The sequence below is a fragment of the Nelusetta ayraudi genome, unplaced genomic scaffold (genome assembly GCF_046127955.1).
Source record: "Nelusetta ayraudi isolate G7.1 ecotype Tasmania unplaced genomic scaffold, CSIRO-AGI_Nayr_v1 ptg000079l, whole genome shotgun sequence".
Lineage (NCBI taxonomy): Eukaryota > Metazoa > Chordata > Actinopteri > Tetraodontiformes > Monacanthidae > Nelusetta > Nelusetta ayraudi.
This window is the reverse complement of record NW_027466129.1, coordinates 1,058,511-1,071,976: the sequence shown is the minus strand read 5'-3', so window position 1 is coordinate 1,071,976 and position 13,466 is coordinate 1,058,511. Positions and strand designations below refer to the sequence as shown.

The following is a 13,466-nucleotide window of genomic DNA, read 5'->3' as shown; positions in this document are numbered from 1 at the left end:
TCTTCCTTCTTTTCCTCCTCTACTTCCTCTTCCTTCTTTTTCTTCTCATCTTGCGTCTTTCTCTTCTTTTCCTCCTCCTATTCTTCCCCTTCCTCCTCTTCTTCCACCTCTTTCTCCTCTCCTCCTCCACTACCTCTTCCTGCCCTCCTCCTCCATCCGCTCCTCCTCCTGGCCGGAGGCCCTGCTCCTGCAATGCCCACGATCCCGGGATGAAGCGCAGTCCTTGGCTCCGCCCCCCATTAACATTCTTCCCAGGGAAATCTTTCACTTCCTATCAGTCTTCCCGGGGCCTTGATTGTAATCTGCGTGGCGTAATGAATTGACCCCTGGCTCGCTCTGCCTCTCTCTCTCTCTCCCCCCCCCACCTCCTCCTTTTGTCGCACTTGACCGACCCAATTAGCTCAGCCGTGGTGCCAGAGAGAGAGAGAGAGACAGAGAGAGAGAGACAGAGAGAGAGAGAGACAGAGAGACAGAGAGAGAGAGAGAGAGAGAGAGTGAGACAGAGAGAGAGTGAGACAGAGAGAGTGAGAGAGAGACAGAGAGAGAGAGAGAGAGAGAGAGTGAGACAGAGAGAGTGAGAGAGAGAGTGAGAGAGAGAGAGAGAGACAGAGACAGAGAGAGTGAGACAGAGAGAGAGACAGAGAGAGACAGAGAGAGGGACAGAGAGACAGAGAGAGAGACAGAGAGAGAGTGAGAGACCTCTGCTGACCTCAGCCGCGCTGACCTCCGATGACTTCACAGGCTGATGATGTCGCTGATGATGTCGTTGACCTCGTCTCTTCCTCTCTTGCAGGCCGTGTCAGCTGACTGACTGAGCAGACTGTTGGACTGAGGTCGGACTGCACTGACTGACTGGAACTAGAACAGGTAATAAAAACCTTGTTGGAACCTTGCCATCGCTGTCGTACGTGGCCGGGCCTCCTCGACCAATGGGACGCCTTCGCTGTCTGAAATCACCTCCATCCATTTTTATTGAGAAGCTCCTGGCTGAATCGTTTTCAGGCTGATGGATAGAGAGAGGGCGCTGGGGGGCGGAGTTTAGTAGTAATGGATACATTAAAAAAACGTAATTCTGCCTCACGAGAATCCTATTGGTCCGTTTTGCACACGACCAGACGGGACGTCGGCTCTAAAATGTGTTAGATTTTTTTTTCTTTCCTAGATGGAAAAAATAAAACCACAGCAAACGTGTGAAGCAGGCACCTGCTCGCTCTGACCTCGGGGTCAGAGGTCAGAGGGTCTGAGGTGGTTGCCTTCCCTCCCGCCGGCGCTCCCAGACTTTGGAGATGTTTGAACAGCGGGACACTGGGAGAGGCTGTAATCCCTCCCCGGGCTCCTGCGGCCGGATAAAAATCCCATGTCCTGGGTGGGTGGGGTGGTGGGGGTTGAGGGAGGGGGAGGGGCTGGATTAAAACCCCCTTTGCAGCACAGCTGTGCGGCGGGTAGGACGCGGGAGGAGGCGGAGCTTCCTCTCCATCTTCTCTCTCTCTCCATCACATCCATAATTCAGCAGATTACGGAGCCTTCTTGGGTTTTTGCGTCATGCGGAGCAAATTTCATTCCACGAGCCGATGACGACATGTTTACAACATGAGGCCGGTTGAGCCGCCGCCAGACTGACTCCTCGCCAAGTTCTGAAGTTTTGAATGCGGCGGCGGCGATGGCGGCCAGGACGAGGAACATGAATAAATCGTAGTTCATGCAGCAGCTCAAACCGGTGCTGGAGGTGGGATGGGGTTGGGGCACAGTGAGGAGGGGAGCGGGTGAGGTGGGGGGCAGTGGGGGGGGCGCGATTGGAGGGGGAAGAGCGATGAGTTAGAGGAGGAGGAGGAGGGATGGGGGGGAGGAGGGAAAGACGGACGGACGGACGGACGGCGAGGAAAAACGAGCTGCTCAGACTGGAGCGTCCTTATGTAACAACTTACACAACCCCGTGTGTTTGCGTGTGCACGTGTGTGTGTATACGTGTGTGTGTATACATGTGTGCACGTGTGTGTGTATGCGTGTGTGTGTATACATGTGTGTGAGTGTGTGTGTGTGTGTGTGTGTGTCCCCGTCTAGACAAAAAGTGGAGCCCCTGTCCTCCTGGTGGGCAGCAGGAAGGGAACTCAGGCCTCAACAGCAGGGGGGGATTGTGGGATTAGAGGGGGGTTGGGGGAGGTGAGAGGGGAAGGGGCGGGGCCTACGGGAGGAAGGTATTAAAAGCGAGGGGGGATGAAGGGGAGGGGTCAACCAGCAGAAGCGCCTCTCCACATCTGTGCCCGCCCTGCACTCGTCTCATTGGTCTGTTTTTGAAAAAAATTTCACCCCCCCCACCCCACCCCGATCTCAATCCCGCCCTGTTGTATCTCCACCCTCCTCTTTTGCTCTCTCTCTCTCTCGTAACCGTAGTTTTGCCCAGGCGTCGTTAGCGGTTAGCTCGACCGTAGCGTCGCTACTAGCTAGCAGCGAAGGAAGAGGAGGAAGAGGAGGAGGAGGAGGAGGGACATGGTGACGGCGATGGAGCACGCCTGTCCCAACGGCCAGGAGGCGGAGACGACCACGGCGGCTGGCGAAGGCACCGCCCCCTCCACCACCGCCGCGTCCAACCAGGAGCCGCAGACGTCTGGAGGTGAGGTCACATGACCCCGGGAGGGGGTGGGGTTAAAGTGAGGGAAGGGGGCGGGCTGATGGAACTCTGCACTGGTTTACACTGTCCCTCCTCTGTGTGTGTGTGTGTGTGTGTGTGTGTGTGTGTGTGTGTGTGTGTGTGTGTGTGTGTGTGTGAGAGAGAGAGTGCGTTGTCAGTGACATCATCGGGGGCAGCTGAGCTCAGTGTTTGTGCGATGATGTGCGATGAGATCAAAGACGACGCCGCTTTTATCTCTGATTCAGTGTTTTTTTCCCTTTGTTCTGTGAAGGTCATCAGGGTCATGAAGGTCGTCAGGGTCGTCGTAGTTTGACTGTCGTGACCAGTACAACCAGTCCAGCCACATGAAATCTTCAAGTTTTGTTTCCCACCTACTGTGATGCAGGTTCTATTCGATTCGAAACCTCCAGTCATCCATTCTTTAAATCTACAAAATTTCAAATTATCAGCCAATCAAATCACAAAATCACCTGCAGTTGAAACATAGAAATCAACATTTCTTTAAGATTTTCCTGCTTTTTCTCTGAGGGTCTTGATATTTATTTGGCTCCTGACTCTGCATTCATCCGGTTCAGTTCAGCTTTTTTTTTTTGTCTGAATCCTGATGAAAATAATAATAATGATGATAACAACAACAACAACAACAACGATAATAACAATAAGGCCTCACCGGCGCCCTCTGCTGCGTCAGTTAAACATCTCGGGCGAGCTGCCGAGCCGCACGCAGGGAGGAATTAAAGCGGCTCATTAAGACGATTCATCGTGTGGATGAGTGAATGGATGGATGGATGGATGGATGGATGGATGGATGGATAAATGAGGCAGCTGTGAAAAAGAAAAAGGAAAGAAACATCCCGAGGGAAGAAACTCAGAGTCAAACACCTCCAGTTTCTTGGTTCCTGCTTCCATCTCCACGATGAGCAGCACCAGCAGATGGACAATACCCAGAATCCTCTGGGGTCAATTTCACAGTCCATCTGGAGAAGAACCTCAAGCGTGTCCAATTAGCCAATCAGCAGCAGAGAGAGAGAGGGAGACTTTCAGCACCTTCAGATCTTCTTCAACTGAGGAAATATTGTCCGGTGGTGGTCAGAACAACCAATCAGGCTGTAAGCTCCGCCCCCTCCTCCCGCTGATTGGTCCGAAAAAAAAAAAACTTCGTTCTGGAGGATTTTTTTTGGACAAGCTACATGTTTCCGGTGACGTCACCAGCTGAGTGGCAGGGTCAAAGGTCAACTTGGGGATGCCCGTGCGTTGGTTAAAGTTGTTTTCTTAAGAGCAGGTTGGGATTCTCATCTTTGCTGCTGTCAGCGTATCGCTCCTGACTTGACACTCGACCCGCTGTGATGACGCTCTGCGGCGCCACCACCAGACAGTGGAGAGAGATAACGAGGCAGGGGCGGTCCGACTGGAAACCCAGCCGCTGACTGGACGGCTTGTCTTGTGTTGTGTCGTGCGGTGCTGCCCACACTAGTTTGTGTGTTTGTGTGTGTGTGTGTGTGTGTGTGTGTGTGTGTGACAGGGAGGATCAACCGCAGTCGCACACGCCTGCCTGCAGGGCGCTTTACGTGTCTTTAACAGGCTTAAGGAGGCTTTGAGACCCTGGTATTAGCTGAGCACACCTCCACCGTCTTCCTGAGTGCGTATGTGTGTGTGTGTGTGTGTGTGTGTGTGTGTGTGAACACTAACACGAAGCCATGAAGATTCCCACATGATGTTTTCACCAGCAGCTGGTTTTTATCAGTGTTCGACCTCTGTTTGACTTTCACACCTGGCTAACTCCCCTTATCTCTCCCTCCCTCTCCCCCTCTCTCTCTCTCTCTCTCTCTCACTCTCACTCTCACTCTCCCCCTCATTGTGTCTGTCTCGATCGGCCCCATCGTCCAGCCCTGCCGCAGGTGCTGGATAATACCTGCGAGCTTCCCACCAACACCACTAACAGCGGCGGCGGCGGTAGCGGCGCCAAAGACATTGACCTGCTCTTCCTGCGCGGCATCATGGAAAGTCCCATTGTACGTATACTGAGGTTGAGGTAGTGCACGCACACACACACACACACACACACACACACACCTGGAGTGTTAGTATGAGTCATGCTAAGTCACCTAAGTCACAGTTGTGTGACTTTACCAGCTTTGCAGACCTCTGATATGACAGAAGACTCCGCTAGTCGCTCATTAGCAGCTAGCTGCTAAAACCGTGTTTGTTGTTCAAATCAAAGGGACCGCAGGAAACTGATGTGTCTGAAGGGACTGTGTGGATAGTGTAGGATTGGGCAAAACCAGGATTTGTTTAAACGATTGATGTAACAATTATTTTTTCTATTTCCACTTTATTTTTGATTGATATATCAATTTATTTGTGCAAATTTTTTATCTCAATGTAAAAAAATAAGAATAAAACTATTGTGCGAAACGGAAACAATCTGAATCTAGATAGTGTTTTGAGTTATGTGTATATATATATATATATATATATATATATGTACGCTACATATGTGTGTGTGTGTGGTGTGTGTGTATACATATATATATGTATATATATGTATTCGTATATATATACATGTATATATATATATATATATATATACAGTATATACATATGTATATATGTATATATATATACATGTATATATATATATATACATATGTGTCTATACTGTGTGTATATATATATGTTATATGTTTGTAACAGCAACTTATCCAATGTCACATGTTCATAGTTTACTGTCAAAGTGTAACTGCAGATTACAAACTCTCAGTTACATAAACGTCCTGCTGAGGTCTGATGAGTCTGAACGTCGTCAAGCCTCACTGGCTGCTGCAGGCGTCGACTGATATTTGATATCCGTCGGTTCGTAAAACCGGCCCTCACTCGGACGACACTCTTTTAACCCGCTGGACACTTTTCTCAGTCACTGCCCCCTGCTGGTCTGGATGTGCAGGTTGCAGCACTTTGTGTCACTTAATTTTTTTCTGTTGTGTTGAGCTTTTTGTTCTAATGTAAAACTGAAAAATTTGAAAAACAGTTCACTCATGCAAGGCTTCATGTCCAGGACGGAAACAAAATAGCGCAAGGAAAAGTAGGCTGTGCTCACCAGCTGCAGAGGTCATAAAGGTCGCGATGGGCTCGCGCTCGTCACACTGTTTATCCAGAGGTTGATCTCAGACCGGTTGCTGCTCCTCCGGTTGCTTCAGTTGTGAGAGAGTGGGCGTGGCCCCACGCTGAACGCCCTCCCTCCCCCGCTCCCCCTCCGCAGGCTCACGAGCAGCAGGAGGAGGTGAAGCTGGAGGCGGTGCAGGACAACAACGTGGAGCTGGTGACGGAGATCCTGGGCGACATCAGCGGCCTCAAGGTCAAGGACGACAGCGCCGCCGAGCTCTCCCGCATCCTGAAGGAGCCGCACTTCCAGGTGGGTCACAGGCTCCGCAGCGCCACCTGCTGGGGACACAACTTCCCTCAATCATTTTCCCTTAAAAAAAATAATAAAAAAAAATAAATAAATAGCTGCGCTACCACGAAAAGCACAACAATTAGCCGTCTGTTTGCAGCCTCCACCTCCTTCCATGTGTTCAGAAGCGGGAGGGCGGCATTAGAGGGCGGAGCCAGCGGGCCAGCATGGCATCACAAGCATTTGCAGGCGTGTGAGAAGAGAATCGAAATGAAGTGAAAGCGATGTTGGCCGAGTTAAAATGAGACTGTGACTGATTCGGCTCTCGGCCGCGAGCAGCGAGAGCTCATCGTCGTCAAACTCCATCGATCGATCGGAGCAGTCGCTCGTCGCAATCGACGACCGACTCATCGGATCAATACGACGTCGCTGCTGAAGGCCAGAAAGTTGCATCAGTTCTGTCTGGACTCGCATCAGTTCTCATCAGACTGGAGTCTAAAGAAATGTTTCTATTCTCTCTCTGAAGTCTGAATTCTCTCAGATCTGTTGTGGGGGAAAAAAAAGCTTCAGTCGGGATTATTTCAAGCTATTTGTAGGAGTCTGAAGGGACCAATGAGGAGGAGGAGGGAGAAATGGATGGGGGTGGGGGTGGGGGGGCGGTGGGGGGGGGTGAGAAGTTGTGATGTCCTGATCCACCAGCAGTCCAGGAGTCAAATGGCTCCAGATCCTCGGTCAAACATCGGCTGAACGCGGCTTCCAGTCGCCTCACCGGCCAATCAGAGCGCAGCGCTACCCCGGGCGCTGTAAGCTGGAGGGATAAGACCTCAGTGACCTACTGAGAGAGGGAGAGAGAGAGAGAGAGAGAGAGAGAGAGAGAGAGAGAGAGAGAGAGAGAGAGAGAGAGAGAGAGAGAAAGAGAGAGAGGAGGGTTCAGGGATAAAACATCACGAGCTGATGGGTATTTATTATTATTTTTTTTTGGTCTGTTGAAATAACCGATTTATTTATTAATTTTTGGGCTTTTGACGGTGTTTTAATTCACATTTTGGGATTGGAGCCATTTGCTAATGACTCTGACTGCATTTAGGCCTCCATCATGAATGGTTCAACAGTCCTGCAATAATGGTTAAGAGGATGAATCCCAAAAATAAAACAGATTTTCACGCATGAACACTGCAGTCACGTCCTGCTGAACCGAGCCGTCGAGCTCCCGTCAACGACTTTTTTTCCATCTCGGCAGAAACAAAACACTACGGTCCGAATTCGCTTTGATTTTGCATTTGTTTGCGAGTTCACTCACACCAATGCCTCTGTCCCTCCATCCCTCCATCATCTCCTCCAGTCTCTGATGGAGGCCCACGACATGGTGGCGTCCAAGTGCTACGAAGTCCCGCCCCCGGCCGAGATGACGGCCAATGACGCGGCGGTGAACAACGCCCTGATGCAGGCCGACGCCGTGCGCATGATCGGCATCCGGAAGAAGGCCGGCGAGCCGCTGGTAGGGGCCGAGTGTGTGTGTGTGTGTGTGTGTGTGTGTGTGTGTGTGTGTGTGTGTGTGTGTGTGTGTGATACAGTGAGTCAGCGATGGTTTGAGTCAACAATCAGACAGTCAGACAGAATTGTTGCGATTGATGGTATTTTTCGTCTGTAACAGACAGACAGATATTCTAGATATACATTATATACTGTATATTATATTTCATAAGTCATGCAACTAATTATGTTATATTATTTCACACTGCATCGCGTTGCATAACACTTCAAACACTGTACTTTCCACTTTTGAATCTTTTTCAACTTCATATTTGTAAACTCGTATTTAACTTGACACTTTCTAAATTCTTTGAACACTTTCTCGATTCCTCGTAATCGCACAATTCACCAACATTTAACACCATATAGGTGTTATAGCTACCATGTAACGTCACGTGTGACAAATGCAAAAAAAAATCTTTGAATTCATATATTAAATGAAGACACAATGAAACCCATTCAGTGCATCAGTGTTGTGGCTAGTAAGTCTGCTAGCAGCTAGCAGCAGTAGCAGCCAATGATGACAAGCGTCCCTCCCTCTCTGGCCCCTCCTTCCCTCTCCCCAGGGAGTGACCTTCCGGGTGGAGAAGGACGACCTGGTCATCGCCCGCATCCTGCACGGCGGCATGATCGACCGGCAGGGTCTGCTGCACGTGGGCGACATCATCAAGGAGGTGAACGGGAAGGAGGTGGGCAACAACCCCACCGAGCTGCAGGAGACCCTGAAGGACTGCAGCGGCGGCATCACGCTCAAGATCCTGCCCAGCTACCGGGACGCCCCCGCCCCCCCGCAGGTGAGGGACACACACACACACACACACACACACACACACACACACACACACACACACACACACACACACACACACCCTTATGTAACGAGCAGCAGCAGCAGCAGCAGATGTGGGCCAGTGGTGCAGCAGCAGCAGCAGCAGCAGCAGCAGCAGCAGCAGCATCTTCCCACAATGCCCTGCACTGGATTGTGAACCCTGGGAGGCCTATTAATAACACTCCACATGCTAACTGGGTCACACCAGCTCCTTCCCAGGCAGTACACACATACACACACACCAATCAGCATCCCAGGCTTTCAGAGAGCCGGAGTGTCAGAGAGCCGGAGAGTCAGAGAGCCGGAGAGTTAGAGAGCCGGAGTGTCGGAGTGTCAGAGAGCCGGAGTGTCAGAGAGTCAGAGAGCCGGAGTGTCAGAGAGCCGGAGTGTCAGAGAGCCGGAGAGTCAGAGAGCCGGAGTGTCAGAGAGCCGGAGAGTCAGAGAGCCGGAGAGTGTGAGAGCCGGAGTGTCAGAGAGCCGGAGAGTCAGAGAGCCGGAGAGTCAGAGAGCCGGAGAGTCAGAAAGTCAGTGAATCTGCTGTCAGTCCAAATTATAATGTAGGACCACCACCACCACTACCAGCAGGGGGAGCTCCCACCGTCTCCCAGTACTGACTTTGCGTCTCTCTCTCCGTCTCTCTCAGGTGTACGTGCGGCCGTACTTTGACTACGACCCCGCCAGCGACAACCTGATCCCGTGCCGGGAGGCCGGGATGGTTTTCCAGCGGGGCGACGTCCTCCAGATCGTCAACAGAGAAGATCCCAACTGGTGGCAGGTCGGCCCGGCTTCCTCTCCACGTCGTCGTCCTTTCAAGACATTGCGCCTCAACATCCTGTGTGTGTGTGTGTGATCCACCGTAGGCGTGTCACATGGTGGGCGGAGCCACGGGACTCATCCCCAGCCAGTTCCTGGAGGAGAAGAGGAAAGCGTTTGTCCCACGAGACTTTGACGGATCGGGTGAGTCGACGCTGTCGTGACCTTGTGATGACCTTCACCTCCAAATTACGAAAAGGAAGAAAAAAACCCAAAACAAATTGTTCAGAATGAGGTTTGTGGGTCACCAAGCTGCAGAAAATGGTTTACTGCTGCCCTCTGCTGGTCGAAGGCTCTAATATATATACTGTCCTATACTGTTCTGAATGAACAGTATATGACAAATTCAAACCTTATATCTGTAATATATAATAAAAAGCAAAATGTATGCATTATACATTATACATACAGTACATATATACATATATATATATATATATATATATATATATGTATATATACATACATACATATATATATATATATATATGTATGTATATATATATATATATATACATATATACATATATATATATATATATGTATGTATATATATATATATATATACATATATATATATATATATATATATATATATATATATATATATATATATATACATACATACATATATATATATATATACATATATAATAAAACTATATAAATACAATATAAACTAAAATAAATATTCCATTTGCTCTGAAGGGATTTTGTGTGGCACCATCGCTGGGAAGAAGAAGAAGAAGATGATGTACCTGACGGCCAAGAACGCAGGTTCGGTGCCTCGTCCCCCTTTTTTTTTTTTTTTTAAAAAAACAACTTTATTTCTTAGTCACCTTTTTTAGTCATGTAGTTTAATCACCCCCCCCCCCCCACCCCGTCCTCCTCCACCCCACCAGAGTTTGACAGGCACGAGCTGCAGATCTACGAGGAGGTGGCGAAGGTTCCGGCCTTCCAGAGGAAGACGCTGGTTCTGATTGGTGCCCAGGGAGTGGGCCGGCGCAGCCTGAAGAACCGCCTCATGGTTCTCTACCCCACCCGCTTCGGAACCACCATACCCTGTAGGTCCCGCCCTCACAGGACACACAATTCATTTCAATCATTTATTGACTAGACGTGATAGAAAATGGGCGAGCCTTCTTATTTTTGTGGAGTCATTTTGAGTTCTGTGTGAATACATTTGGGTCGTGACTTCATGATAGGTAAAAAAAAAAAAGGGGGGGGAGGGGGCGGGGGGTCCTGAGACTCAACCTGTTGAGAACCACAGCGCCAGAGGTTTGGCTTCTCGAGGGTTTTAGGAAATCGTAACATTACATATTTGGATGTGTTTAGATTCAATCCAAAACACAAAATGGTTGTTTTGTTCTTTCTAGCGACTCAAGTAATTCAGAAAAACACAAAAACAAAATTCTAACCAGTTTGTAACGGTGTGCATAGGCTCCTCCCCCTATTTGCCAGCCACTGTCATGTTTAGTCTTTTTGCAACAGACAGTGGCGACTCCTGCTGGCCAAACGATAGAATGCAAGTTTATTTTCCTTCTGGCCACTTTCACGAGCTTGGCTTTTTGAAAATGGTAGCTTTGCCAATCTTTTTTCTATTTCTTTCTTTTTTTTTTTTTTTTTCCCCCACACTCAACGCTTGTGTGTCCTTGACCCCATGACCCTGACTTTGTTTTGGTGACCCCAGACACGTCTCGGCGGCCGCGTGACGACGAGCTCAACGGCAACACCTACCACTTCACCAGCCGGACGGAGATGGAGGCAGACGTGAAGGCCGGCCGCTTCCTGGAGCACGGCGAGTACGACGGCAACCTGTACGGCACCAAGATCGAGTCCATACACCAGGTGGTGGCCACCGGCCGCACCTGCATCCTGGACGTCAACCCGCAGGTAGGAGGCGCCGCCGGGCGGTCAAGATTACCTGCTGCTGCTGCTGCTGGTGTCGGTCGGTCAGGATGGTGGTCAGATGGTCCTCACGCCGTGGTTCTGTCCTCCTCTGGTCGTCCTCTCTCGGTCCTCCAGGCCCTGAAGGTGCTGAAGACAGCCGAGTTCATGCCCTACGTGGTGTTCATCGCGGCACCCGACTTTGACACCCTGAAGGGGATGCACAAGGCCGTGGTGGACGCCGGCATCACCACCAAGCAGCTGACGGTAGGTCCAGTCAGTCTGGAGTTTCAGTGGGGGGTGTAAGGGGTGAACATATATATGTATCTATACTTTTATATATACTGTATCTATATCTATCTATCTATATCTATATCTAACCTAACCCAAAATATTTATTATGGGCTACCTTGTACAGAGTAATATTTTTCTGACATAATTGAAGATTCCCATGTTACAGTGGTGGAACAAAATCTTTGGACACCAGCATGCATTTGTGGTATATAGGATTGTCTGCTAAGAATCGGCCTGAAGTCTCCAAGTGCAGTTTGCACTGTTCCATCCAGCTCACAACCGGATGTTTCAGCAGGAGAACTTTTGTCTTTTGATTCAACACATCCAGAATACAAGACTACTGGTTTACAAGAAACTACGGGTTTCGTTTTCTTGTTTTGTCTTATTAACAATTAACAACAAAATCATTTCCATTCATTCGTTTGTGGGCCTCTGATGCAGCCGAACCTTTTAACAAAGCACACAAAAAGAAAATCGCTGGCCAACATTTCATGACAATATTAATAATTATGATTGGGTAAAATTTTAAAGGAGCCTCACCTGTCCGTCTGTCTGTCCACCTCACCGCCTCCACTGCAGGATGTGGACCTGAAGAAGACGGTGGACGAGAGCGCCCGGATCCAGCGGGCCTACAGCCACTACTTCGACCTGACCATCGTCAACGACAACCTGGACAAAGCCTTCGAGACGCTGCAGGCCGCCGTGGACAAACTGTGCAGCGAGTCCCAGTGGGTCCCCGTAAACTGGGTCTTCTGAAGTCGCCCGAACCAACACGTGTGTGTGTGTGTGTGTGTGTGTGAGAGAGAGAGAGAGTGAGTGAGTTTTCTGACCACAAGGGCTGACGAAGAGGAGTGCAGAGGTTCCTGCTAGTAATAATAATATTAAATAAAAGAAATAAAACAAGGATAAAAACGAACGTCCTCCAGGCGCTGCACACATGAAACTTTTTTTCTACTCAAAAAAACCTCAAAAGGGAAAGAGTGCTTATTTATTTTATAACTTTTTATGAAAGATCTTTCTATTCACTGTTCAATTTCATTAAAAATTTAACACACACACACACACACATACATACAAAAAAAGTTATAATGAAATCTGGTTGCAGCCACATTAGTTTTTGTATTAATTTATTATAGCTTCTGGTTCGGGTTCTGTTGTGGTTCTCCTTTATTTTCGGGCGTTTCTGTCTCTTGGGGGGGAAAAAAATATCTTCAAGCGCCAAGAGCAGCTGGTTTTTAATGTGAAAAACTGAATCATTTTGGTGCTTTGATGCAGTTTGACCTGAACTTTGTTGAAAACAGGATCAAAAAGAGCAACAAAACCAGTTTTTCCAAGATCAAAATTCTCTCTTTTTTTTCCTTTTTTTTTTTTCCCCTTTTTTGGTCAATTTTCTTTGGCTGTAGGTTCTTGTGTCGTCATGTTAGATTTGTCGTCATTGTGGTGATTTATAGTGTTGTAGTGTTTTTGATTTTTTTTTCTCCAATCAGCCTCCATCCTGTGATTGTAATGATTATTATTACTTTTTGTAACCCCGCCCACACAAACACTGTTGTCGTTACTTTTGTCGTGTCCGCTGCGGTCGGTCGCTTCCCTTCATGTTTACTTTTATTTTTTTGTAAATGTGAATGTGACACGAAACCCATTTGTTGCCGGTGGTTCTGATCTTCAGTGTTGCATTATGCCAAAGCCCTGATTCATTATAATTTAAATAAAAGTTTGGAATTGAAAAATACACAAATAAATAAATAAATACATAAAAACAGCAACTTTCCCTGGTGGTCACTAAGAATCTGCCGTCAAAACCTCGGTCATTCTGGACAACCCAGGTGAGTTCAATGTCATCTCATCCATCTCATCAGACAAATGAGGGCGTGACGCAGAATTTCCTTTTTTAAACATTTTTGATTTATTAATTAATGCAACTTACAGTCAAGCCGGAGAGTGAACTAGATTAAATGATACGTATTCACATTATGTCCTAACAGGGTTTACAGCATATCTTGTCGTCTGTAAGCATAACTTGTTAACAACAACAAAAAAAAACAAACAAAACAAAAAAAAAAAGAAAAAAAAGAAGTATTAGGAGGAGG

General features: G+C 48.2%; 1 protein-coding gene across 1 annotated transcript; it reads left to right on the top strand.

Annotated features, from left to right (window-relative positions):
• The first annotated feature begins 818 nt into the window (after window positions 1-818).
• Window positions 819-13,146, top strand: pals2b (protein associated with LIN7 2, MAGUK p55 family member b). The gene is made up of 13 exons (XM_076044408.1): window positions 819-867; window positions 2,386-2,611; window positions 4,517-4,641; window positions 5,889-6,041; window positions 7,363-7,518; window positions 8,120-8,347; window positions 9,026-9,157; window positions 9,243-9,339; window positions 9,904-9,972; window positions 10,098-10,259; window positions 10,886-11,088; window positions 11,221-11,349; window positions 11,956-13,146. The coding sequence occupies exons 2-13, from the start codon at window positions 2,488-2,490 to the stop codon at window positions 12,130-12,132; spliced, it is 1,755 nt and encodes a 584-aa protein (XP_075900523.1). The 5' UTR covers window positions 819-867; window positions 2,386-2,487; the 3' UTR covers window positions 12,133-13,146.
• Window positions 13,147-13,466: the final 320 nt, after the last annotated feature.

Coding starts and splice junctions, on each gene's coding strand:
- pals2b (XM_076044408.1), top strand. CDS start 2,488: ATGGTGACGGCGATGGAGCACGCCTGTCCCAACGGCCAGGAGGCGGAG. Junction 4,642..5,888: donor GCATCATGGAAAGTCCCATT/GTACGTATACTG, acceptor CCCCCTCCGCAG/GCTCACGAGCAGCAGGAGGA. Junction 9,340..9,903: donor ACGAGACTTTGACGGATCGG/GTGAGTCGACGC, acceptor TTTGCTCTGAAG/GGATTTTGTGTGGCACCATC.